The 23988-nt window shown below is 49.7% G+C and overlaps 1 protein-coding gene and 1 pseudogene across 3 annotated transcripts in view; one reads left to right on the forward strand and one right to left on the reverse strand.

Annotated features, from left to right (window-relative positions):
• The first annotated feature begins 496 nt into the window (after window positions 1-496).
• The window catches only part of SNTA1 (syntrophin alpha 1), a 28830-nt gene continuing 5338 nt past the window's right edge, over window positions 497-23988 (forward strand). Inside the window, exons 1-4 of one of the 2 annotated variants that reach the window (XM_081256967.1) lie at window positions 497-930; window positions 4250-4435; window positions 20302-20506; window positions 23640-23847. In XM_081256967.1, the coding sequence (XP_081113093.1) occupies window positions 621-930; window positions 4250-4435; window positions 20302-20506; window positions 23640-23847 (909 nt within the window). In that variant the 5' untranslated portion in view covers window positions 497-620. The remainder of the gene's footprint in view (window positions 931-4249; window positions 4436-20301; window positions 20507-23639; window positions 23848-23988) is intronic. The other variant, XM_081256966.1, reaches the window with a different exon arrangement.
• On the reverse strand, window positions 10962-13171 carry LOC308629307 (annotated as a pseudogene). Its single transcript has one exon. The product of its transcript is annotated as an uncharacterized misc_RNA (transcript).

Below are 23988 nucleotides of genomic sequence, written 5' to 3' on the forward strand. Positions count from 1 at the left end.
GGAAACCAGCTCCCTCAAATCTCCTCCACTAGCAACATGCCTGCGAAGTCCCTCGCAGCTCGTGTCTACCTCTTAAACTCAAGCCCTGTCCCTGGAGTCCAGCGCTCCGCCATGTGCAGCCCACCCCAACGCCTAAAGCCTCGCACCAGGATCCACGGTTCTGTCTCTTTTTCTTGTGCTCCCAAGTGGGCGAGCTACGGCGCCGGCCCTCCACGATCATGCCGGGTGCAGTCTCCTCCACAGGGTCTTAGGGTCCAGCCCCTGAGACGAAGCTCCGCCCCCTAATGGCCCCGTCCACCCCACTTCACCCGCTGGTTGCTTTAACTCGTGGCCCCGCCCCGACACCCTTATGACCCCACCCCCATGTAGTCCCACAGCATATCCTTCGGCTCCTGGACCCCGCCCCAGCCCCTCTCTAGCTTGATTGTGGCCACGCCACTAACCGTTAGCCGCACCCACAGATAGCCCCGCCCCTCGAGGCTCCACCCTCAGAGGCCAGTGGTAGGGTGGCGGCTGGCCCAGCCGGGCCCCGCCTGCCCTCCGCCCTAGGCGCTGGGTTGGAGCGGGCCGGGCACTGCGGGGCAGGGCGAGCGCGGCGGCCCGGGGGCTTGGAGGCGAAGATGGCGTCAGGCAGGCGTGCCCCGCGCACCGGGCTGCTGGAACTGCGCGCCGGGGCGGGCTCGGGGGCTGGAGGGGACCGGTGGCAGCGGGTGATGCTCAGTCTAGAGGAGGACGCGCTGACCGTGAGCCCCGCCGACGGCGAGCCCGACCCGGAGCCCGGTGCCCAGCGGGAGCCGGAGCCCACGCAGCTGAACGGCGCCGCCGAACCGGGCGCCAAGTCCCCGCCGCTGCCGGAGGCGCTGCTGCTCCAGCGGCGCCGCGTGACGGTGCGCAAGGCCGACGCCGGCGGGCTGGGTATCAGCATTAAAGGTGGGCGCGGGGCCACCGAGGGCACGGGTCGTGGTGTCTGTGGGACCGTCGAGGGCGCAGAGGTCGCGGGGGCTGGCAGCGTATTGAGGACATGGAGTTGGATGACTTCTGTCTGGGGGTAAGGGCGTCTGAGAGGACAGAGGGAACCGAGGGCACCAGGAGCACCAAGGCCGGAGAGGGCTTTGAGGTCTCAGTCAGAAGGCACAGGTGTGGAGGGCATTGGGGACTCACCAAGAACACGTGAGTGGGGAGTTCTGTATGGAGGCAAAGAGATCTGAGACTGGTTGCCTAGTCTAGGGTTGCATGGCCATCAAGAACAACAGGGACCCCAGGGGAGCAAAGGATAGAGAAAGGAGACTGAGGCCTGAGGTGCTACTAGGGCAGGGAGGCGGAAGTCTTCAAGACACAACCGAGGTGGGAGGGAGGAGTAAGGCCTGGAGTAGGAAGCATGGCTGGTGGGGAGATTGGAGACTAGTTGGAGGCGCCAGCTGGGCTGGGCTCACAGACAGAGGTCCAGAAAGGACCTAGAAATCTGAGGACCTACAAAGGATGTGGACCTAGGTGAAGAGCCCTAACAGCTGGGTTTGAGTTTCCTGATCTGACCATTTCCACCTTCCACAGGATTGAGATGAGCTCTCAGCCCCCAGTACTGACAGCTTTCTTTAGGGGGCAACCCAGACTGAAGTCCAGAATCAGCTGTGTGAACTTAGACAAGTCATTTCCCATCTCCGGACCTCAGTTTCCTCAACTATATAATGAGGGTAATGGTAGAATTGGGATGTTTCTATGAAAACAGGAATCCAAAGTACTCACCCTGCAAACAACACATAGTAGGTGCCTGGAGAATTATGGCTGTTAGATCAGAGGAAGAATAGAGGTCACAAGAGACTCCCAAAGTAACTAACCTAGTGCTAAAAAAACTGCACACCCCAGCTGCTGGGGCCACCATTCTTTCCTGAAGGGGTGGGGATGGTGGTGACTTGGCTACCACTGAGTGCCAAGTGCTGTGCCCAGTACTCTAGGCTCATGTCCACTTCATCCTGGCAACAAGTACTAAAAGGTAGGAAGCATAATCCTCATTTAGTAGGTGAAGAAACTGAGACTCAGAAAAGTAAAATGGTTTTCCCAGGATCACACAGTCAGTGAACGACAGAGCTGGGATTTGAACCTCAGTTATCAGGCTCCTAGAGAGTGTCCAGAGGAGTCAGTTCTTCCCTATGGAAGGTTCCATGCAGCCAACCAAAGGGATCTAAAAGGGGGAAATGGGAAAGCCAGGGAGTGGGCACCAGTTTTGCCTTCAAACTCCAGCATGGGATAGGGCAACAGATCAATCCAGAAATTGTACACTCAATGTGTTAAAACAGGAAGGAACTTAAGAGTTCATACAGGGTTCCATTTTGCAGGTGGACAAACTGAGTCTTGGAGAGGGGGGGACTTTCCAAGGTCACATAAAGTTACCTCCTAGCATCATACTTCCAGGTGGGAGTAAGGGTACTTTTAGGAGGTGTCAGGGGGAATACCAGCTCCATTCAGTTCTTCATGTATGGAGACTGGGCTCCTGTTGCGATGTTGACCTTTCCTTTAGGGTCCAGCCCAGCCCAGGCATCCAAGAATAATCATGGATTCAAACTGAACTGAAGTCCCTAATTTCAGGCAGAAGAGGGCAGATAGATATAAATAGAAACTCCTTCCTTTCCTAGGTCTCACTCTCTGTGTGGTGCAATGAACAAACTGTTGGGCCTGTGTGGGGGTCTGGAGAGGCATTCCAGTCCTACTTCTGCCACCAGTTTGTTGGGTGACATTGGAATTATGACCTGGGCCACTTGTTCCTCATCTTTGAGGATGGAGCACTAGTGTGGTACCTGAGGGCCTGACTTGCAGTCTACCATAGAGTTAAGAGTGTTGGTTCTGGAGCCAGGAGACCTAGGTTCAAATACTGGCTTTGCCGCTAACCAGCTGGGTGACCTTGGGCAAGGGGCTTCTCTCCACACTTCAGTTTTCCCAGTAGGAATCTGAGCATGCCTATGTGACTGGGGTGTTGTGGAGATGCAACGAGACAAGATTGAAAGCATTTAGCATGGTGTTATTACTGTTATTACTGTTGCTGATTTTAAAAGGACATTCAAGAATTTAGAAATAAAGCAATGTGGTAAAATGTATTAGGTTTTTTTTTTTTTTTTGGCTGTGTTGGGTCTTTGTTGCTGTGCGCGGGCTTCCTCTAGTTGTGGTGAGCAGGGGCTACTCTTTGTTGTGGTGCGTAGGCTTCTCATTGCAGTGGCTTCTCTTGTTGCAGAGCACGGGCTCTAGGCGTTCAGGCTTCAGTAGATGTGGTGTGTGGGCTCAGTAGTTGTGGCTTGCAGGCTCAGTAGTTGTGACACACGGGCTTAGTTACTCTGTGGCATGTGGGATCTTCCTGGACCAGGGCTCAAACCCATGTCCCCTGCATTGGCAGGCGGATTCTTAACCACTGTGCCACCAGGGAGGTCCCCAGATAGGCTTTTTTTTGTTTTTTTTAAATTAATTTTTAGCTGCGTTGGGTCTTTGTTGCTGCAAGTGGGCTTTCTCTAGTTGCCTAGTTACGGCGAGCAGAGTCTACTCTTTGTTGTGGTGCGCGGGCTTCTCATTGCGGTGGCTTCTCTCGTTGCAGTGCACGGGCTCTAGGTGTGCGGGCCTCAGTAGTTGTGGCTCGCGGGTTCTAGAGCGCAGGCTCAATAGTTGTGGTGCACTAGCTTAGTTGCTCCACAGCATGTGGGATCTTTCTGGACCAGGGCTCGAACCCGTGTCCCCTGCACTGGCAGGCGGATTCTTAACCACTGCGCCACCAGGGAAGTCCCCAGATAGGCTTTTGAAATCTCTAGACTTTAAGGCCTTGGTTTCTAGCCTGGATCCTAGGTTGTAAAGCTTTCTGGTTGCTAAAGAGATCCTTCGTGGCCATAGCAATAGCTGACTTCTATCTTTATTCTTGATTAGAGGTTATCAGTGGGTTCCCCCATTATGGGAAAATCGCTTAAAATGCAAAATAAAATAAGAAAAAGAAGTTACTGAAGCACCTTGTAAGTTACTCAAACACTGGTGAATACCCAAAGCATTTAACCAAAAGATCCATTATAACATTATAAATCTAGAAAATGACTTGCAAGTGTTATTAGTGTTCTGAACTTCTAAGGCTCTTTTCTGAGATTCTCTTTACTCTCCATTCCCCATTTCCCAGCAATGGTTTGGACACAGTGAGAGACCTTCAGAAATAATTTTGCCTCAATGTGACTCGCAAGTGTTGGGGTGTCTGCCTCAGTTTCTTCCTCTTTCCGTGCTTGTGCAGGGGGCCGAGAGAACAAGATGCCTATTCTCATTTCCAAGATCTTCAAGGGCCTGGCAGCCGACCAGACGGAGGCCCTCTTTGTAGGGGATGCCATCCTGTCCGTGAATGGGGAAGACCTTTCCTCTGCCACCCATGATGAGGCGGTGCAAGTCCTAAAGAAGACAGGCAAAGAGGTTGTGCTTGAGGGTAAGCATTGGGGACCCCAGGGGTGTTCAGTTCTTCCCTACCTTCCCCAGGCCTCATGCAGTGTGGGCTGGGAGGTGGGCAGGGTTGAAAACAGAAACAGAACTTGGGGATCCGCCTTGAGACAGTGGGGGTGGTGGCAGCAGAGCTGGTCCAGAGCCAGGCTGACCTGGCTTTCATTTCCTCTCTCCCACTCCCTAGCTCTGTGGCCTTGGACGAGTCACCTCATTCCCCTGAGCCTTACTCTCCTCATCTGTAGGGCAGGGATGTAACTTCTGCCTTACTGGGTTGTGGAAGTAGGACAAAAGGTCCATGGCAGGCAGGATCTGCCACCCAGTGAGTGACTCAGGGGAAGAGAGGGGCGGGGACTGGCAAAGGGGCGGCTAAGATTCTTTCCTGAGGAACCAGGGGAGCTCTCAACTCTTGAGTTCTCCTAAAACCCTGAGACCCGTCTTGCTTTGGGAGGGGACTTGGCCTTTATGTATCAGGACATCAAATACTTCCAGCTAGGCTCAGAGAGGAGTATTATTTTTTTTGGGGGGGATACTTAGTGGCTCCCCTCCACTATCCCGTCACTGTGTGGTCTTAGATGAGACCTTGGCTTTCTCCGGGCCTCAGTTTCCCATAGGTTGTTACAGTCTCTTGCTGGGGTGGTCCCACTTCTGCCTTTTGCCAGCTCTGTCAGGAGGTTTCTGCTCTGCTCAGCCCTTTCATCAAACTCCACTCTGTGGGATAGGGAGGGTGGGAGGGAGATGCAAGAGGGAGGGGATATGGGGATATATGTATGCATATAGCTGATTCACTGTTATACAGCAGAAAGTAACACAATACTGTAAAGCAATTATACTCCAGTAAAGATGTTAAAAAAACCCAAAAACCAAAACCCCAAAAAAACTCCACTCTGTCAGTTCCGGAAGCCAGGGGGGCCTGAAGAATGTATCTTTGGCTCCTGGCCCAGAACAGGCATATGGAGGTGGGGGGGGGCTGATGGAGAATGCCATGGCCAGTGAAGCTGCGGAGCTGAGACCCAGGCCCAGATCCTGATAGGTTGCCTTTGTGTCCCCAAAGAGGTCTCCAAGAGGCCACAGAGACAAACAGGCTCTGGATCCCTGGGTGATCTTTGGCATTCTTGACCTAAATTCTCTATTGTTTTGTTTTATTTTATTTTTACATTTTATTATCTATTTAAATGTACTGTGTGTCTATTTAAATGCTACTGTTGCATTTTTAAAATATATACTGAAAGCTGACTCTGCAGTATTGGTCCCTAAAAGCTTAAGTATATCAATCATATTTTAACAGCAAAATGAAATAACAAGATCACACATTAATGATATGGATATAGGAGACTTTCCCTCCCATATGCCTCATCACTTTGATATTTATAGCCAGTAATGCAGTTTAAACAGTTGAAATTCATCAAAATGTCATATTTTGGTTGACTTGAAAAACTCTTTTAGTCTCTGCTGTTTGAAAGTTTAGTCCATGGATGGTAAAATTTCTACTGTAGACACATTTCTAATCCACACCCAGGTCCCCTTCACCTCCTCATCTTTAGGTAAAGAATGTCTCTATCTGGCTTCTCAGTGTGGATCATTCTGAGAGGGTAACATCTCTGAGTGTTAGACGTTTGAAGCGCCTCCTGGTTTCGGGGCTAATACCCAAGCCTTCTACCTCATTTACTCCATTCCTTCCTCACTAAAGCCAAGAGGCATTTCCAGAGACCTACTATGTACCTGATTTGCAGAGCATTGGGTCAGAAGCTAAAGCAGACCCGGCCCTTCCTGAAGGAGCCCACCAGTGAGTGGGGGAGACAAAATATGAACACTATCTTCTCCACACAAACTATTTAAAAATCAGCGTCTAAAATCCTGTCTGCTCTGTAATTAATCTGGCCTTAGGCAAGACCCTCGTCTTCTCTGGGGCTCAGTTTTCATATCTGTTGGGGTTAAGCTAGATCAGAGATGACCAACAGCTTTCATTTTGAGTGTTAGCTTCCTTGGTGGCTACTGAGAGTTCCATATTTGGAAAGATTGGGAGGTCTTATCTGGACTCAGCAGAAAGAAGCTGGAATTGATTAGCGATGTCTGCTGTACATAGAGGAGGGAAGAGAAATACCATGTGTAACATCCCAGGACTGAGGGTTTCCAGCACTTATCTTCTCTAAGACTTTTCATAGGGCAAGAGCTTTCCTTGGCAAATGCTGCCCCAGGCTGCTGGATGGAGCCTGGCCTGCCTCTTGCCCGGCATAGGATTTGGCACATGGTAGGCGCTCTGTAAATGTTAGTGACTCCCCTCCTGTCCCATAGCATTTATATAGAATTGGTATTATTTCCTCCTTAAATGTTTGGTAGCATTCTCCAGGGAAGCTACCTTTATAGAAAGGTTTTTTTGTTTGTTTGTTTGTTTTGCCACACTGCGCAGCATGTGGGATCTTAGTTCCCCTACCAGGGATCGAACCCTGGACCCCTGCAGTGAAAGTGCGGAGTCCTAACCACTGGACCGCCAGGGAATTCCCGATTTTAATGTCTTTAATAAGGCAATTTAGATGATCTGTTTTTTTTCTTTTCTTGGTAGTTTATGTCTTGCAAGGAATTTGTCCATTTCGTCTAAGTTGTCAAGTTTCTTGGCATAAAGTTGTTTATAATCTTCTGGTATTTTTCCTCCCTTTTGGATGACAGCCCTCTCCTGCTTTCTCTTTCTCTCCTCCTCCCTTTGTACTGCTCTACTCAGTGGTTTCAAGGGGACTCTCAGTCTTGTGGGGCAGATAGCTGAGCAAACCTACCAGATCACCATCCTGTCATAGGTGCTGAGATGGGGTCTGCCCAGGGATTGGAGGAGGCAGGTGGTCAGGAAAGACTTCCTGGAGGAGGGGATGCTGGCACTTTATGAACAATAAGCAGATGTGGGTATGGGGTGGAGAAAGGGCATTCCGGGAAGGGGAGCTGTGTGAGCAAAACCACGAAGGGGTGAAATGACTTGACTTACCTGGGGAGTTGCCTGGGAAGTAATTCAGCTTTATCTGAGCCTAGGTGTGAGGAAGGGAGTGGAGAAAGAGAGGGCTATTCAGACTGACAGATTCTGCAGGGCCTTGAGTGCCAGACTAAAGGAATTTGGAGGGAAACAGAGCGGTTAAAAGGTTTTCAGCAGAGGCTCACATGGTCAGCTCTGGGCTTTACAGCATCAACCTGGTTTGGAGGGAGGCAACAGTAGATGCAGAATGGCAACAAAGAGGCTGGGGCCACGAGCAGGAGGGAGATGGTGGTGGCTTGACCTAAGCAGGTTTGAATAAAAAGAGGAGTCTCAAGGTTGTAGCCTTCTTGTTAGTTTTTTCCCAGCTTTTTCTTAGTTGAAGTCTCTCTCTGAGCTGCTCTCCAGCAGGCTTGTAGAAGGAGGTAATTCCACCCAAGGCAACAAATGGGTGGGGGTGAGCACTGGGGGTCAAGACTCTTTGAATCGCATGGGTGATCTGAAAAGCCTGGAAGACATGAGGGATCTAGGATGCTGGGTTCTGACTGGTCCTTGAAATTTGGGGGAGTTTGTGGAGACTGGGCAACTGCCCCAGTCTGGAGCCAGAGCTCCTGGAAGCCTCTCTGGGCTTAGGATCCTCCCAAGCACCCAATCACTGGTCACATTGTTCAGAACTTCCCTGACCTCATCCCACTTCTAAGACCACCTCCAAGGGCCCATGGCCTGTCCTTTGGATGTGAACTTGGCAGGGCAGCTGGACATCTTTCTTGAGGTCTGGGGCTTGTTGGGTACAGAGCTCCCTAAAAACATCCTAGAAGAAAAGATGTCACTAGCAAACTACAGTTGTCAGCCAGAACCCTACTTCCCTGGCCTAAGTCAGGGGCTCAGCTGGGTATCAGCAACCCCAGCCTGCCTTCTAGACCTTTTCCTCTGTGAGGGCAGGAGTTTGCACAAGTGTCTTGAGCCTATTCTCAGCTATAGCGATGTATTTGTGACCAGAGTCTGGGCCCAAGCTGACAGCCAACACGCCTCTGTCTGCTGCTTAGAGAGGCCCATTGTGTGCAAGGATCTGGAAGCAGGGCCAGCCTGGGCCCTTGGAGACCAGGCCTGGGAGAAAAGGGAGGGACAGCCAAATGCCTCCCCTCCCTCCACCCCCAGTGAGGCTGACAAGACACAAGTAACAGGGAGCCTGTGATGCATTAAAAAATAATACTAAAGGACAAAAATGAATAAAGCCAATTTTAGTACTTTGTACAAAGTGGAGAAGGTTCACCCCACACAAAGATCAGGCTTTTAAAAGATACAGGCATGGGACTTCCCTGGTGGCGCAGTGGTTAAGAATCTGCATGCCAGTGCAGGGGACACGGGTTCGAGCCCTGGTCTGGGAAGATCCCACATGCCACGGAGCAACTAAGCCCATGAGCCACAACTACTGAGCCCGCGCGCCTAGAGCCGGTGCCCCACAACAGGAGAAGCCACCGCAATGAGAAGCCCATGCACAGCAACGCAACTAGAGAAAGCCCACGCATAGCAACGAAGACCCAACGCAGGCAAAAATAAATAAATTAAAAAAAAAAACAAAAAAGATACAGGCATAGAGTAGCATGTACATAAAAGACACAGAGAATAGTAGGAATTGCTATAATCCCCGTTTTACAGACAAAGTCACCAAGATTTGTTAAGAATAAATAACTTTCTTCAAGTCATACAACTAATAAATTGGCTGACTCAATTCCAAACTAGGTCTGTCTGATTGCAGAGGCCACTATTGACTCTGCCTTGGATAATACCTACCACTCATAGTTGTTTGCAACATAAAAAAATAATGCATGTAACATGCTGGGACCAGTGTGCATAAGTAGGCACTCATTTATTTTATTTGTTGTTTATAAGGATGAGACAATGCATTTGAGGCTTATGGCACAATTCCACGCAGTAAGCGTTTGATAAATGTCAACCTTTGTCATCATCACATCAGCAGCAGCATTTTTGTTTTCTCCAGTAAACTTGAAGGTCTCTGCAGGCAGGAGTCATGTGTAGTTTGCCTCAGAGCCCCAAGCCTGGCACTAAGCCCAGCACACATTAGATGTTGGTGAGTTTGGGGGGAATGTTCACCTAGGGGACATCCCTGACCATTTCTACTTTGCCTTTTTTTTTTTTTTTCTTTTTTTTGCGGTACGCGGGCCTCTCACTGCTGCGGCCTCTCCCGCTGCGGAGCACAGGCTCTGGACGCACAGGCTCAGCGGCCATGGCTCACGGGCCCAGCTACTCCGCGGCATGTGGGATCCTCCCGGACCGGGGCACGAACCCGTGTCCCCTGCATCGGCAGGCGGACTCTCAACCACTGCGCCACCAGGGAAGCCCTCTACTTTGCCTTTAACCTCCTCAATTGCAGTTGACTTTCCTAAATGTTTAAGATGGGGCTCAAGGCTCAAGCTGGGCTTGACTGACCCCTGAGAGTTTCCACTGTGTGTCCTCAGAACTCCAAGGCCAGGCCCCTGCCAGCTCATCGCCTGGGAGATGGACACTGCCAGGTGTCCTGCCTGAAATTTGGCTCAATACATTACCACTGTCAAAAGTGGGATGTTAGGGCTTCCCTGGTGGCGCAGTGGTTGAGAGTCCGCCTGCCGATGCAGGGGACACGGGTTCGTGCCCCGGTCTGGGAAGATCCCACATGCCGCGGAGCGGCTCGGCCCGTGAGCCATGGCTGCTGAGCCTGCGCGTCCGGAGCCTGTGCTTCGCAACGGGAGAGGCCACAACAATGAGAGGCCCACATACCGCAAAAAAAAAAAAAAAAAAAAAAAAAAAAAAAAAAAAAAAAAAAAAGTGGGATGTTAATGGATGCAGCTAATTTGAGGCCACTCCATGCAGTTTAGCCGAGTGATGCTGTGCCTTGAGAGGCGCCTGAGGGACCTGTGTCCTGGGAACAGAGGCATGAATGGAGCCCCCGTCCAGTCCTCCCATGGCTGCAAAGACCTGTTGTTCTAATCATTGTTCTCAAGAAAACATTAATTTGGCTTCACACACATACGGCTTAGGGCCATGTGATTCCCCACAGACAAAACTTGGCTTAATTCAGTCCTGGCCTGTTCCCTGGATCTTTGATTAAAATGCTTGTGGGGCTCTGGAGGCAGGTTTTGGCCTTGATTAGCTATGTGAGCTTGGCTGTTGGTGGTGGTGGAGGAAATTATAATGATAATGATAAGAATGTTAATAATAGTGATGGTATGTCTGCTGTTTAATGAGCACCTACAGTGTGCTGGATACTGTGCTAGGTGCCTTCCATATGCTTTCTTGTTGCATCCTCAAAACCACCCTTATGATTCAAGGTTCATTATTCATCCCATTGTACAGATGAGAACACTGAAACTTAGAGAGGTGAAGCTTTTGCCTGAGGTCACACAGGGGCAGAGATGGAATTTGAGGTCAGATCTGTCAGATGTCAAAACCCATATTCTTAAATTTTTTTAAAAAATTAATTAATTTATTTATTATTTTTTTGGCTGCTTTGGGTCTTCCTTGTTGCACGCGGGCTTTCTCTAGTTGCGGCGAGTGGGGGCTGCTTTTCGTTGCAGTGCACGGGTTTCTCCTTGCGGTGGCTTCTCTTGTTGCGGAGCACGGGCTCCAGGAGCGCAGGCTTCAGTAGTTGTGGAGCAGGGGCTTAGTTGGTCCGCGGCATGTGTGATCTTCCCTGACCAGGGCTCAAACCTGTGTCCCCTGCCTTGGCAGGCGGATTTTTTTTTTTTTTTTTTGCAGTACGCGGGCCTCTCACCGTTGTGGCCTCTCCCGTTGCGGGGCACAGGCTCCGGACGCGCAGGCTCAGTGGCCATGGCTCACGGGCCCAGCTGCTCCGCGGCATGTGGGATCCTCCCGGACCGGGGCACGATCCCGCGTCCCCTGCACCGGCAGGCGGACTCTCAACCACTGCGCCACCAGGAAAGCCCGGCAGGTGGATTCTTAACCACTGTGCCATGAGGGAAGCCCTTCTTAAATGTTTATACTGCACTGCAAGTCATATCATCTCTGTGAGACTCCGTTTATTAAATTTATTCAACTGTTAAATTGGGCAGTTTAACAATGGATCGGTCTCATTGAGTTGGTTTGATTAGGTGAAGATGTGTTAGTGAGATTTGAGCTTTCATGCTTGGTATATAGTAGGTGCTCAATAAGTGCTTCTTTCTCCCATTACTAAGATACTAGTAGGCTTCCTGAGTTGATGAGGGCTTTATCTTTGAATCCTGGCTAAGATGGTTTGGAATGTAGTAGTGTGTAGATATATATATGTGTTTTTTTTCAGTTTTTTTTTTTTTTGCGGTATGCGGGCCTCTCACCGCCGCGGCCTCTCCCGCAGTGGAGCACAGGCTCCGGACGCACAGGCTCAGCGTCCATAGCTCATGGGCCCAGCCGCTCCGTGGCATGTGGGATCCTCCCGGACCGGGACACGAACCCACGTTCCCTGCATTGGCAGGCAGACTCTCAACCACTGCGCCACCAGGGAAGCCCTTTTTTTTGTTTTTAACAAAAGTTTATTCTTAAATGTACAGTATGTTCCAAGACAACACTTCATTCTAGCTATAGGTGGCAACAGATGTTATGGCAGAGAATCCAGATGTTTAAACAGGAATGGAATTAAGGCTCATCATTGCCTCAGACACAAGGAGCAGATTAGTTTTTGCCAGATTCCCTTTTTTTTCAGATTTATTTATTACTTATTTATTTATTTAATTTTATTTTTGGCTGCATCGGGTCTTGGTTGCGGCATGCGGGATCTTCGTTGAGGCATGTGGGATCTTTCGTTGTGGCACGTGGGCTTCTCTCTAGTTGTGGTGCGCAGGCTCCAGGGCGTGTGGGCTCTGTAGTTTGCAGCACGCGGGCTTTCTGTGCGAGCTCAGTAGTTGTGACGCACGGGCTTAGTTGCCCCGCGGCATGTGGGATCTTAGTTCCCTGACCAGGGATTGAACCCGTGTCCCCTGCATTGTAAGGCGGAGTCTTTATCACTGGACCACCAGGGAAGTCTCTACCAGATTTCTTAATTCCACCTGTGGTCAGGGGGCTTTCCCCGCGGCCTTCGCTTTTAGCTCCTCAAGTTTCTTCTGCTCCTCCTTCTGTTTCTGCTTGAATGCCTTATCTTCCTCATCCATCACCTTGGCTTGCTTCTTGGGCTGCTTCAGGGGCTTCTTGCCACCTTTGTGGCCCAACATGGCACCTGCCGCCCCTTCCCCAGACCCTGGCGGTATATTTTTGAAAAATAGAGTTTAAAATAAATGTGAAAAGTAATATATGCTTAATTAAAAAAAACAAAAAACAAAAAAAACCCCAGGAGAGTGTAAAGCAATTATCTTCTCATACCCATGGCTAATATTTTCACACACTTCCAGAGAAAGGTTTCCATATTTGTTTTTATCATTGAACAAGTTGAGGACCTCTCTCCAACTCAGAACATGTAGCTCTGTTTCATTCTCTTTATTATTATTATTTTTTTAAACAAATTTATTTACTTATTTTTGGCTGTGTTGGGTCTTCGTTGCTGCGTGCGGGCTTTCTCTAGTTGCAGCTAGCCGGGGCTACTCTTCGTTGCGGTATGCGGGCTTCTCATTGCGGTGGCTTCTCTTGTTGTGGAGCATGGGCTCTAGGTGCGTGGGTTTCGGTAGTTGCAGCACGCAGGCTCAGTAGTCGTGGCTCGTGGGCTCTAGAGTGCAGGCTCAGTAGTTGTGGTGCGCAGGCTTAGTTGCTCTGTGGCATATGGGATCTTCCCGGACCAGGGCTCGAATCTGTGTCGCCTGCATTGGCAGACGGATTCTTACTTAACCACTGTGCCACTAGGGAAGCCCTCATTCTCTTAAATGGTTGCATAATATCCCATTATTGGGATTCAGATATTCGTCTCACAAATATTTATTGAGCCCTTGCTCTATGTCAAGACTCGATGTAAGGCACTGGGGATATAGCCGTGAACAGGACTGAGTGGTCTGCCAAGAACTCAACTTTTTTAAAAAAATTATTTATTTATTTATTTATTTGGCTGTATCGGGTCTTAGTTGCAGCACACAGGATCTTCGTTGGCATGCAGGATCTTTTGTTGCAGCTCAGGGCCTTCTCTCTAGTTGTGAGATGGTGCGTGGGCTTAGTTTCCCCACAGCATGTGGGATCTTAGTTCCCCCAGCAGGGATCGAACCCACGTGCCCTGCATGGAAGGCGGATTTTCAACCACTGGACCACCAGGGAAGTCCCGAGCTCACTTCTTGTATTTAGCAACCCCTATTCATGGGATTCAAGTTGCTGCTAGCCTCTTGTGCCATAGACAATGATGCTGTGACCCCTCTATGCACCTGTGAACATTTATCTGAAGGGGATTCCTGCAAAGGGTATTGCAAGTTCAAAGTGTTCATGTGCCTTTAGGATCTTGATAGGTGGTGCCCCCTATACTGTACAAGGGTGTGGAAGGTGAGATTTTATGCCCCAGAGTGTGGCAATTCAGGCAGCTCTGCTGCAAGGCCTGCCAGTGGCTGGGAACTATGTATAGTCCAGCCTTGCTGGACCAGCAGGACCTCAAAGATCATCCAGAGCCCACTGGAATGCCAAGTCCTCTCCACAGCATCCTGGGTGGGCAGGTGGGCAGCTTGGACTTGAATCCTCACGATGCCTTACTCAGAAAGCTGGCATATCAGTGCCAATTATATAGGCAAGCAAACTGAGGCTCAGAGAGACTGTGGGACTTGCCAAGGCCAGAGAGTAAGCATCAGGGCCTGGATTGAAATCTTTGTCTGTCTGTCTGTCACGACATCCTGTGCTCATCCCCTTATACTGTCATACTAAGAATAGCAGCAGAAATAATAACCACACTGCTATTTATTGAAGACCTATTCTATGCCAGGCAGGACAAAGTGCTTTACAAGTATTGAATCTCAGTATGTTAGGAGATAGATATATTTTACTCCCATTATAAAGATGAAGAAATAGAGGCTCACAGAAGTCAAGTCACTTGTCCAAGGTCACCGAGCAAGGAAGTTAAACCCAAGCCTGCCTCACTCTAGAGCCCAATTCAATGTTGTCTCCATCCTGAGAAGCCCCAGGCTTGTCAATATTCATTGTGCAGCCCCAGGCTTGTGCAACATTTCTTATTTACTGATTACCTGGTATATGTCAGGTACTATTCTTGATGCTGGGGATACCCTAATAAGCAAGGAAACATGTCCCTGCCTTCATGGAACTGACATTTTGGTTAGAGGAGAGAGGCTGTAGACTAGTAAGCAAATGGATAGATCATGTAATTTCAGGCAGGGGCAAGTAAATGAGCACCCACTGAACAGACAAGGAACAGCTTGAGCTTAGGGGACAGGCTTTAGCCAAGACTCAAAGCCAAGACATTCAGTCATAAACATTTATTGAGCACTGGGATAAGTACTGGGGATACTGTGTTGAGCCAGAACAGATGTATCTCCTTCTCTCTGCAACACATATGTTCCCTCCCAATTGTCCTGGGCCAGGCAAATGGTCCTGCCTTGCCTCTGTTCCTCTGTTCCTTCTAGTGGAATCTATTCCTGGCTCCTTGGGGTCAGGGCTGGCTTCTCTCCTTGGCAGAGCTGGCAATCGGGGCCTCTGGAAGGGGCAGGGCGTCCTGTGTCTGTTTCAACTTCCCTGAGGAGGAAGGGCCCACGTATCTGCTTTACCAGGCTCCTGGGCCAGAGGTTTGGCTGGGGAGGGTGTGGACACCAGTTGGGTCTATCCTTGGGGTCTCAAGAATGCTGGCCACAGGGTCATGGTCCTGCCCTCAGCTCTCTAGGACACTGCCTTTGGGCAGCCCCGCCCTGCCTGGCTGGGTGACTCAGGAAGAAATCAGAGCAGGGAGGAGGCCTCAGAGCTGGGCTATTTATGGCCACACTCTGGGGGCCCCAGCACCCCACCCCGACTCTGGGACAGGCTGATTGGTTGGTGAAATGCAAGCCGTGTTTCAGACACCAGCTGGTGTGCTGTCCATCTATAGCATGTTCCTGTGGGAGAGGAGAAGCAGGACCCTCTTCTGGGATGGCCTGGGTGAGCAGGGCCTCTAGTAGTTTCTCTGGCTTCAAGGTAGCAAATGTTCATTTGCTGAGCACGTAGCGTCGGAGATCCCTGCTGGATTCTGGGGGGTACAGAGACAAGTCAGTCAAGGTCCCTGCCCTCACAGTGCTCCCAGCCTGGAGGAGAACACGGACTCCCACATGGACACATAGGGAAGTGGGGTCTAGGGGACTGCGGAGGTGATGGGCTTGGAGGTTCCAGAGCAGGTATCTGGGAAGGTTTCCTAGAGGGGCGATGTCTGAGCTGAGCCAGGACCTTCTGGGCTGTGGCACCTTCTCCCGCCTGCTGAATGAACCTGTCCTGCCCTGGCGTTCATTTCTCCATTCACAGAGCACTGACTCTGGGTTCGAATCAAGCCCGGTTTCTGTCCTATAGGAGCTCCCAGTTCAGTGCGAGAGACAGCCCCAACACACAAAATCACAGCAGAGTTCTAAGTGTGGGCAGAACCTGTGTCATATGTTTTATATCATCTTATTTAATTCTAATGTCTCTCTGAGGTAGACATCATTATGCAGATTGAGGGCCAGAGAGGTGAATTACCTCGTCCATGGTCACATAGTTAGACAGAGCTGGAATTCAAATCCTAGAGTGCCTGTCTCCAAACCATGTACTAAGGGCATTCTGTGCAGGGAGAACTGCATTTTTAAAGGCATTTGGAAGCTCCTACAGCTTCTGAGAGCTCTGAGGAGGTCAGTATAATTGGATTAGAGGGCGAGATTGGGGATGTGGCAGGAGGTAAAGCCAGCAAGGTAGGCAGGGCTCAGGTCCTGGAGAGCCTTGCAGTTGGGTGAAGAGTGCAGGGAGCCAGAGCATGGCTTTGAGCAGGGGAGGGACGTAGTTAATTATAGTAGGGAGATATATCAGTTGCAGCCTGAGTCAGAGTGGGACGGAATGGGTGGGTGCTGTATTAGTTAGGATGCTTTTGTCTGCAAGTAACAGGAACCCAATTCAAAGAGGTTTAAACATTGAAGAAAATATGTTTTCTTCCAGAATACATAAAGTCAGCATGGCTCCAGGGTGGATTAATTTAAGGTTTCACCATCCTCAGTGTGTGGACCCCAATCCTGGGGTCAAAGTGACTATCATCGGTTTAGGACCAACTCCCCCCTCCCAGCAACTTCTAAAGGCTAGAGAGGAAGGGAAGGGAGTATATTTTCTCTCATAGCTCATTGGACAGAATTGTATCATCTGCCCATTTCTAAGCTAATCACAAGCAAGAGGGATGGAATGATCATGATTTGCTTTGACCAGTCAAGATTTTCCCCCTGGGCTGGGGAGAAGCCCAGCCTTTTGGGCTCTGGGTTCTGTTGGCAAGGAGAAAAAAAGTAGGGGAATGGTTTGGCTGTCAGATAGGCTGTGATGTGTCCCACCTCTATCGCCCCTTGAGACATAATCCTGGGGTAAGTCATTGCTGTAATGGTGAGGATGAGTCATTTTTAGTCTTAGTTCCCAATCTTCAGACCTAGGCTTAGTTCTCTCAAAAAAATCTGCTCTTGTTTTCAATATAACTTCTCTTCCAACCCCAATAGGGCTTGTAACTCCCTCTCACTTTCACCCCTGTTTGCCTTGGATCCTATCTGAGCCTCAGGGTCAGTCTCCTGCAACAGAAATAGCTTCTTACGTGGTTCTTCCAGGGAGCTGGGCCAAGAACTGCTTCCCCGCCCCTTCCTGGTCTGTCCGCTCACAGGCAAAGCATACTGACTGGGCCTTGACTGCAGACATCAGCTGGCTAGCAAGCCAGATGGCCATGGGAGTAGAGGTGGCTGAGAGGAGAGGAAGAGAGGCTGTCCAAGGGCTAGCAGGCATAGGTACTATTCAGTAGGGCAGCAGAGGGGACAGCCTGGCTGGGAGAAGAGAGACCAGTGCTCGGGCAAGACTTTTGTGTGGTTTTTTTTTTTTTTTTTGCGGTACGCGGGCCTCTCACTGTTGTGGCCTCTCCCGTTGCGGAGCACAGGCTCCGGACGTGCAGGCTCAGCGGCCATAGCTCACGGGCCCAGCCGCTCCGCGGCATGTGGGATCTTCCCAGACCGCGGCACGAACCCGTGTCCCCTGCATCGGCAGGCAGACCCTCAACCACTGCGCCACCAGGGAAGCCCCTCGGTCACGACTTTTAACCACCTTGATGTACACACTGTCCTTCTAGCAGCTCATTTTAGAGATAGGAGACTGCTGCTCATCAGAATTGGGAACAGTCCAGATGCTGGGACAGAGGTGGCAGACACTACTGGTTGTCTGTCTTCCAACCATTTCCCCTTCTTCCATGCTACCAGAGCCTGATTTAATTGGGTGGGAATATGCTCAGCCCTAGAGGCTGAATTGTGATTGGTCTAAATAAATCATGACTATTCACTCTTACTAATGATTTGCTAGAACTTGGCATGCAGCCCATTCAGGCCAATGAGATATAAGGCTTCATGGAAATATTTACCTCTCTGATAAGAGGGAGATGTGAGGAGACAGCCCTTTTGCTGCCTGCCTCCTCCCTTCTTGCTTTGGGTTTTGTCATGTAAGGAATGATTAGCTTAAGCCTGTTGCAGCCATCCTGTGGTCATGAGGGGAAGGCCAGAGAATGGCAGAGATCCAATGGCAGAGATGCCTATCCAGGATCCAATGTCATTGAGCCACTGAACCAATCCTGAAATTGTCTTCCTCTAGACTTCTTGTTACATGAAATCATAAATATCTTTATTGCTTAAGGCACTGTTATCATATATTCTATTATTTGCAGCCAAACTCAACAAATTGATAGAGTAAGAATGCCAAAATGTTTTATTATTTAATTGATTGGTAATGGCTGCCATAGAACACTATGATTGATTTGTGATGGCTTCCTTGAGCAAGGGATAAACAAGTGGTAGCTCAAGTGTCACATGTTTACCATCCCAGTCCTACCTAGGGCCAGTCCAACACCTGACACATATTAGGTGCTCAAGAAAACTGACTTGTCTCTGAAACTCTTCTCCCACCAAACTCTTCTCAGATCAACCTTGTGTTCATCATGTTGCCTTTCACTTCTAGCTGCCCTTTGTTACTGACATCTTCCTTTTGTCAAAAGGCATGGAATCCAGGCCCCAGTCAAGACTCTTTTGGTTGCAAATATCATAACTCCTGTTGGAATGGCAGTCTGACTTTCTAAATGAGGAGTATCAGAAACCAGAACATTAGCAGATGCCTGGCAGGGCTTTCCCTCTGTCTCTCAACATGCATCTCCACTGATTTTCTCTCCCTACAAATTAGCTCTCGCCTCTTCTCTGTCCTCACTGCAGAAGGTGGTTGCCCCTATAGCTTTCAAGTGTGTTCAACACATTAGTGTAGGATCTCTCAACAGTCTCAATTTGGGTAGCCTAGTGTGGGTAAGGGGTTGACCCCTGGTTCAGCTAGCATAGCCAGGAGAGCAGGATCACATATCAGAACATGACTTTATGGGTCAGTTGGGCAGAGGAACTGAACAAAAAGTTCAGTTCCTCTGAATTTTGTACCAGCCACATTTCAAGTACTCAGTAGCTACATGCGGCTAGTGGCTACTATGCTGGACAGTGTATATAGAGAACATTTTCATAATCATAGAAATCATGGTCTCTGTTGGACAATGCTATTCTAGAAGGAGTCCACTATACTCACTCAGTGTTGACTGGTCAGAGCTAAGAGGGCCTCTAGACATCTATATTGGTTAGGGTACAAGTTGTGCTGCTGTAACCAGATCCCCATAAAATACTATGGCTTAAATATAATAGAAGCTCCTTGCTTTCTTAGGTAACAGTTCAAGTCTGACATGGCAGTCCAAAGTCTCAGCATCCATTTATTTCTGTTTGTTAGTCAGCCTTTTAGAGTGTGGCTCATGTTCTCCTGGTCAAGATGGTGCCCCACCAGTTTGTGTTCTAGCCAGCTCAACCTGTCAAGGGAAAAGACAGGGAAAGGAAGGGCGTGCCCCTTTCTTTTTTCTTTTAAATTTATTTATTTATTTATTTATTTATGGCTGCATTGGGTCTTCACTGCTTTGCACGGGCTTTCTCTAGTTGTGGCGAGCGGGGGCTACTCTTCGTTGGGGTGCGTGGGCTTCTCATTGTGGTGGCTTCTCTTGTTGCGGAGCATGGGCTCTAGGCGTGTGGGCTTCAGTAGTTGCAGCACGTGGGCTCAGTAGTTGTGGCACACGGGCTTAGTTGCTCCGCGGCATGTGGGGTCTTCCCGGACCAGGACGTGCCCCTTTCTTTAATGGGCAGAAGTTGGTAGCTGCACACATCTCTTCTGCTGTCATCCTATTGGCCAGACTTGGTCAAATGGGCACTTATAGCTGCAAGGGAACCTAGAAAATGAAGTCTTAAGCTGGAAGTTTATCACTATCTTGGAGGAAAATTAGCAGCCTCCACCATAGGACTATCTCATGCAGCCCCTCCTTTTTGCAGATGAGAAGACTGAAGAGATAGAAGCAAACAATGGGACAGTGGCAGAGCAGTCACATCTTCTGACTCCCGGTGCTCTCTCACTGCCTTGCTGCAGCTGTTGCCCATTCCCTTTAAGCAGCCATCCTGAAGCTCTAAACACTTAAACTTATGTGGTTAGAACTTAGTTATGTGGCCACACCTAGCTGCAAAGGAGGCTGGGAAATGTAGTCTTTCTTTCAAGTGGCCATGTGTCTATAAACCAAGGGAAAAGTGAGAGAATGGATGTTGGCATGCATCCAGAATTTTCTACCATGCCTCCCTGTCTGAGACTTTAGCCTAGAGGAGGATAGTGATAGTGGACATAAATTAAACTTTTAATGAATTAGTGACAATTGTGATGTGTGCTACGTGGGAGCCCATGTCACAGTGGTAACTGCTGACCTCTCCCCTAACCAGTCAAGTACATGAAAGAGGTCTCACCATATTTCAAGAACTCTGCCAGTGGGACCTCGGTTGGCTGGGACTCGCCTCCTGCCTCACCCCTTCAGCGGCAGCCTTCCTCCCCTGGCCTCCCACCCCGGGACCTCCGTGATGCCAAACACATGTCCTTGAAGATGGCATATGTCTCGAGGAGGTGCACCCCCAGTGACCCGGAGACCAGGTAAGCCTGGCGTAGGGGGCAACTCAGACAGACATGCCCTCGTGTGAGGTAGTGGGGCCAAAGGAAAGATCCCCTTGTGTTGCAAAGTGACAAGCATGATGCGCAGACGTCGTAGGTGCTTAAGAAACGTTTGTTGAATGGATGCAAGGGTGAAGTTATGGGGATGATAGTGTGCTTTGCTTCTCTCTTCTCCCTCTGGGCAGTTCACATCTGAGGAGGAACTTGGTCTGCGAAGGAGCCCTGGATTCCAGTCTTGGTACTCCTTGAACTAGTCCCTTTTCCTCACTAACCTTTAGATTCCCCTTTGTGAAACAAGCATATCGGACTCAGTGATCCCCTCAAGTCTCTTCCAACGCTGCTGAGGTTCTGAGATGTCTGGTGACGTTTGTGTCAGGGCCGTGGAAGGTTACCACCCCTCACGTCTGCACAGCCTTTAACACCGATGATAAGGTTGATACCAGCCAACGTTACTGAGTGTTTATCACGCACAACTTAATCCAACTGTCACAGCAACCCTCCAGGCAAAGTCCTATTATTTCACCCCCATTTTGTAGATGAGGACAGAGAAAGTAACATGCCCGAGACCACACAACCTGGACGGAATGGAGCTTGCCTCATTTCCAGGTAGCCCTCTCTGCTTCAGAAGCTTCAGGTGCTTGAGTAGTGATGGTGGTAAATGCAGTCTATGTTGATTAAACGCGGTGTGCAGTATTGGGGTGGTGTGTACATGGCTTGGGCATAAAAGGCTTGTGCTGTGGGTCCTAGTTACAGCTGAGGCTCAATGCCAGGCCAATGCCCAGCATTGCCCTGAAGGGCTGATTAATGTTCAGCATCCATATCTCCTGGCCCTGCTTGTTGCCCCAGCCCCAGCCTGCCCTCATGAGGCAAGAACTAGTGATTCACAGGTCACTTACAGGTGCTCCACTAAAGGGGCCTTGTGTGTTGGGTGAAGGTGAGGTGGTATCAGTCCTTCCTGAGACTCATAGAACTTTAGGTTAATTGTGGATCCCAGCCTGACCCCAGACATCACCTGAAGCATGTGTGTCTACATGTAGATGGCACTTAAATGCAAGTCTTTGTGGGTATATGTGAGCATTTGCATGGGCAGAGGTGTAGATTTGTGCATATGTGTTTGTGTGTGTTTGTGTTAATATTTGTATGTGTATACTCATGTATGTACATGTGCCTGATTTGTGTACATATGTGTAACTTGAATATAACTGGGTTTCCATATCAGCACAGTATCCCAGTCAAAGGAACACAATCTGGTAACCAAAATGTAATGAAAAATATTTCAAACTCTTACTTAGTGTTAGGATTACATTGGGCTGCAAGTATTAGAAACCCCAGCACGAAATGTCTTAATAAATGAAGAGTTAATTTTTCCACACGTTTAAAAAGAAGTCCAGTGGTCAGCTGTTTAGGCTGCTGTTGCTGCTCAAGAATGCCCTCAAGGCATCAGGCTTCCAGCTTCTTTTTTTTATTTTTATAATTTTTTTTTCGGCCGCACGACATGGCCTGTGGGATTCCAATTCCCAGACCAGGGATTGAACCCATGCCCTCGGCAGTGACAGTGCGGAGTCCTAACCACTGGACTGCCAGGGAATTCCCCTTCTGCCATCATTATTGTGGATTTTCTTCTTCCTGGAAGCAGGATGATGGCTGCATCTCCAAGCATGTGTCCATATGCCAGACAGGAAGAAGGCAAAGGACAAAGGAACTTTTCTCCTGGTATTTTGTTCTATTGCTGCATAACAAGCCATCCAAAAATTTAGTGGCTTAGAAGATAACAGTTTATTACTTTTCACAATTCTGTAATCTGGGCTGGATCAGCCGGCCAGTTCTGTTCTATGTGATATCTGCTGGGCATGGAAGTCCAAGGTGGCTGTTTCACCCACGTGCCAGCTGGGGTGATTGGAACAGCTAGAGGCTGGCTAAGCATTCCTCTTTCAGTATGACCTTTCCATATGGCTAGCTTGTTCTTCTCAGGGTGGGTGGCCTCGGGCTAGTTGGATTTCATGATGGCTTGGGAATGCCGGAATGGCACTTCTGCCACATTTTATTTGTCAAACCAAGTCACAAGGCCAAGTAGAGGAGAAAGCAGCTTCACCTCTTGATGAGAGAGGTGCACCGTGTGTATAGGGAGGGATGAATTTGGTGGAGGCCACCTTTGGAAACTAACTACCACAGCTGGGAACGCTTTACCTTTCATTTGGGAAAGGACACCCTCCCCAGAGCCTTCTCTCTCTCATCAGTCAGAACTGGGTCGATGGCCAGGGCTAGCTGCAAGGGAGCTCTGTAGTGGAGGAAGGCAGAGGCGGAGGGCATTGGAATGGATGTGTGTGAGCCGTTCTTCAGTTTCTGACCCACTTCACTGTTTACAGAAAAGCCAAAGGGGAGTGAATCTTTAATGCCCCACAGAACATTTGAAAGTCCTCTCCCTGTCACTGACTCCTCTTGTACCTCCCTGAAACCTTTCCCCCACACTTACCTGTGTGGCTTTTTATCTCCCTGCCCTTTTCCCTTCTCCATTCCCCAGCTCTTTTTTCTTTCCACACCACGGATCTTAGTTCCCCAACCAGGGATCGAACTCGTGCCCCTTGCATTGGAAGCATGGAGTCCTAAGCATCAGACTGCTAGGGAAGTTCCCCGCCCCCCACCTCTTTTTATGTAGACCATCTCAGGCTACTAAGCCTCTTCAGTTGCTGTGTCCACACCCCTACCCCGTCAGTGCGTTACTTTGGTTCTGTACCACAAAGGAGAACCTGGGAGATGGCCTAGCAAGACAGTCCTTCTCCTTAGAAACCAGGACAGGGCAAAATCATGAATCCTCGCACAGTGATAATTTTGGCCCCCGTCACACATGTTTGAGTGTGTGTGTATTTGTGTGTATATGCCTATGGGTGTGTGTGTGAGATAGTCTCTTATCCTGAGATAAGACAGATAAGCCCCATGAGGCTCCAACAACTGTGGCTGGAGCCCTGCAGCAAGTGTCACTCCTGATTCTGTCATGGACATCCCCTGTGGTTTCTTCTGGTTTTGTGGTAGATGGAGTTTCTTGGGCCAGATTTCAGGGTTGGGTACCTGCAGCCCAGTGGACGGGCCCTCCCCTCCACCTCATTTGTGCCTGCAGGTATCTGGAGATCTGTTCAGCAGATGGCCGGGACACCCTCTTCCTGAGGGCTAAGGATGAGGCTAGCGCCAGGTCGTGGGCAGCTGCCATCCAAGCCCAGGTCAACGCTCTGATGCCCTGGGTCAAGGACGAGCTGCAGGCACTGCTGTCAGCCACCAGCACAGCCGGGAGCCAGGACATCAAGCAGATCGGCTGGCTGACTGAGCAGGTGCCTGCAGGGCCCGGGACCTATCCTCCCCACTCTTCCCTTGTCCTGGAGCTGACCCAAATCCCATTGCCCCGCACTGCCTCACCCCTCCCTGGCCCTCTGACCTCTCCCCTCTCCGTCCCTCCTCCCTGCTGCCTTGCC

Source organism: Mesoplodon bidens, assembly GCF_964165515.1.
Source record: "Mesoplodon bidens genome assembly, chromosome: 15".
In the NCBI taxonomy this organism is placed as follows: domain Eukaryota; kingdom Metazoa; phylum Chordata; class Mammalia; order Artiodactyla; family Ziphiidae; genus Mesoplodon; species Mesoplodon bidens.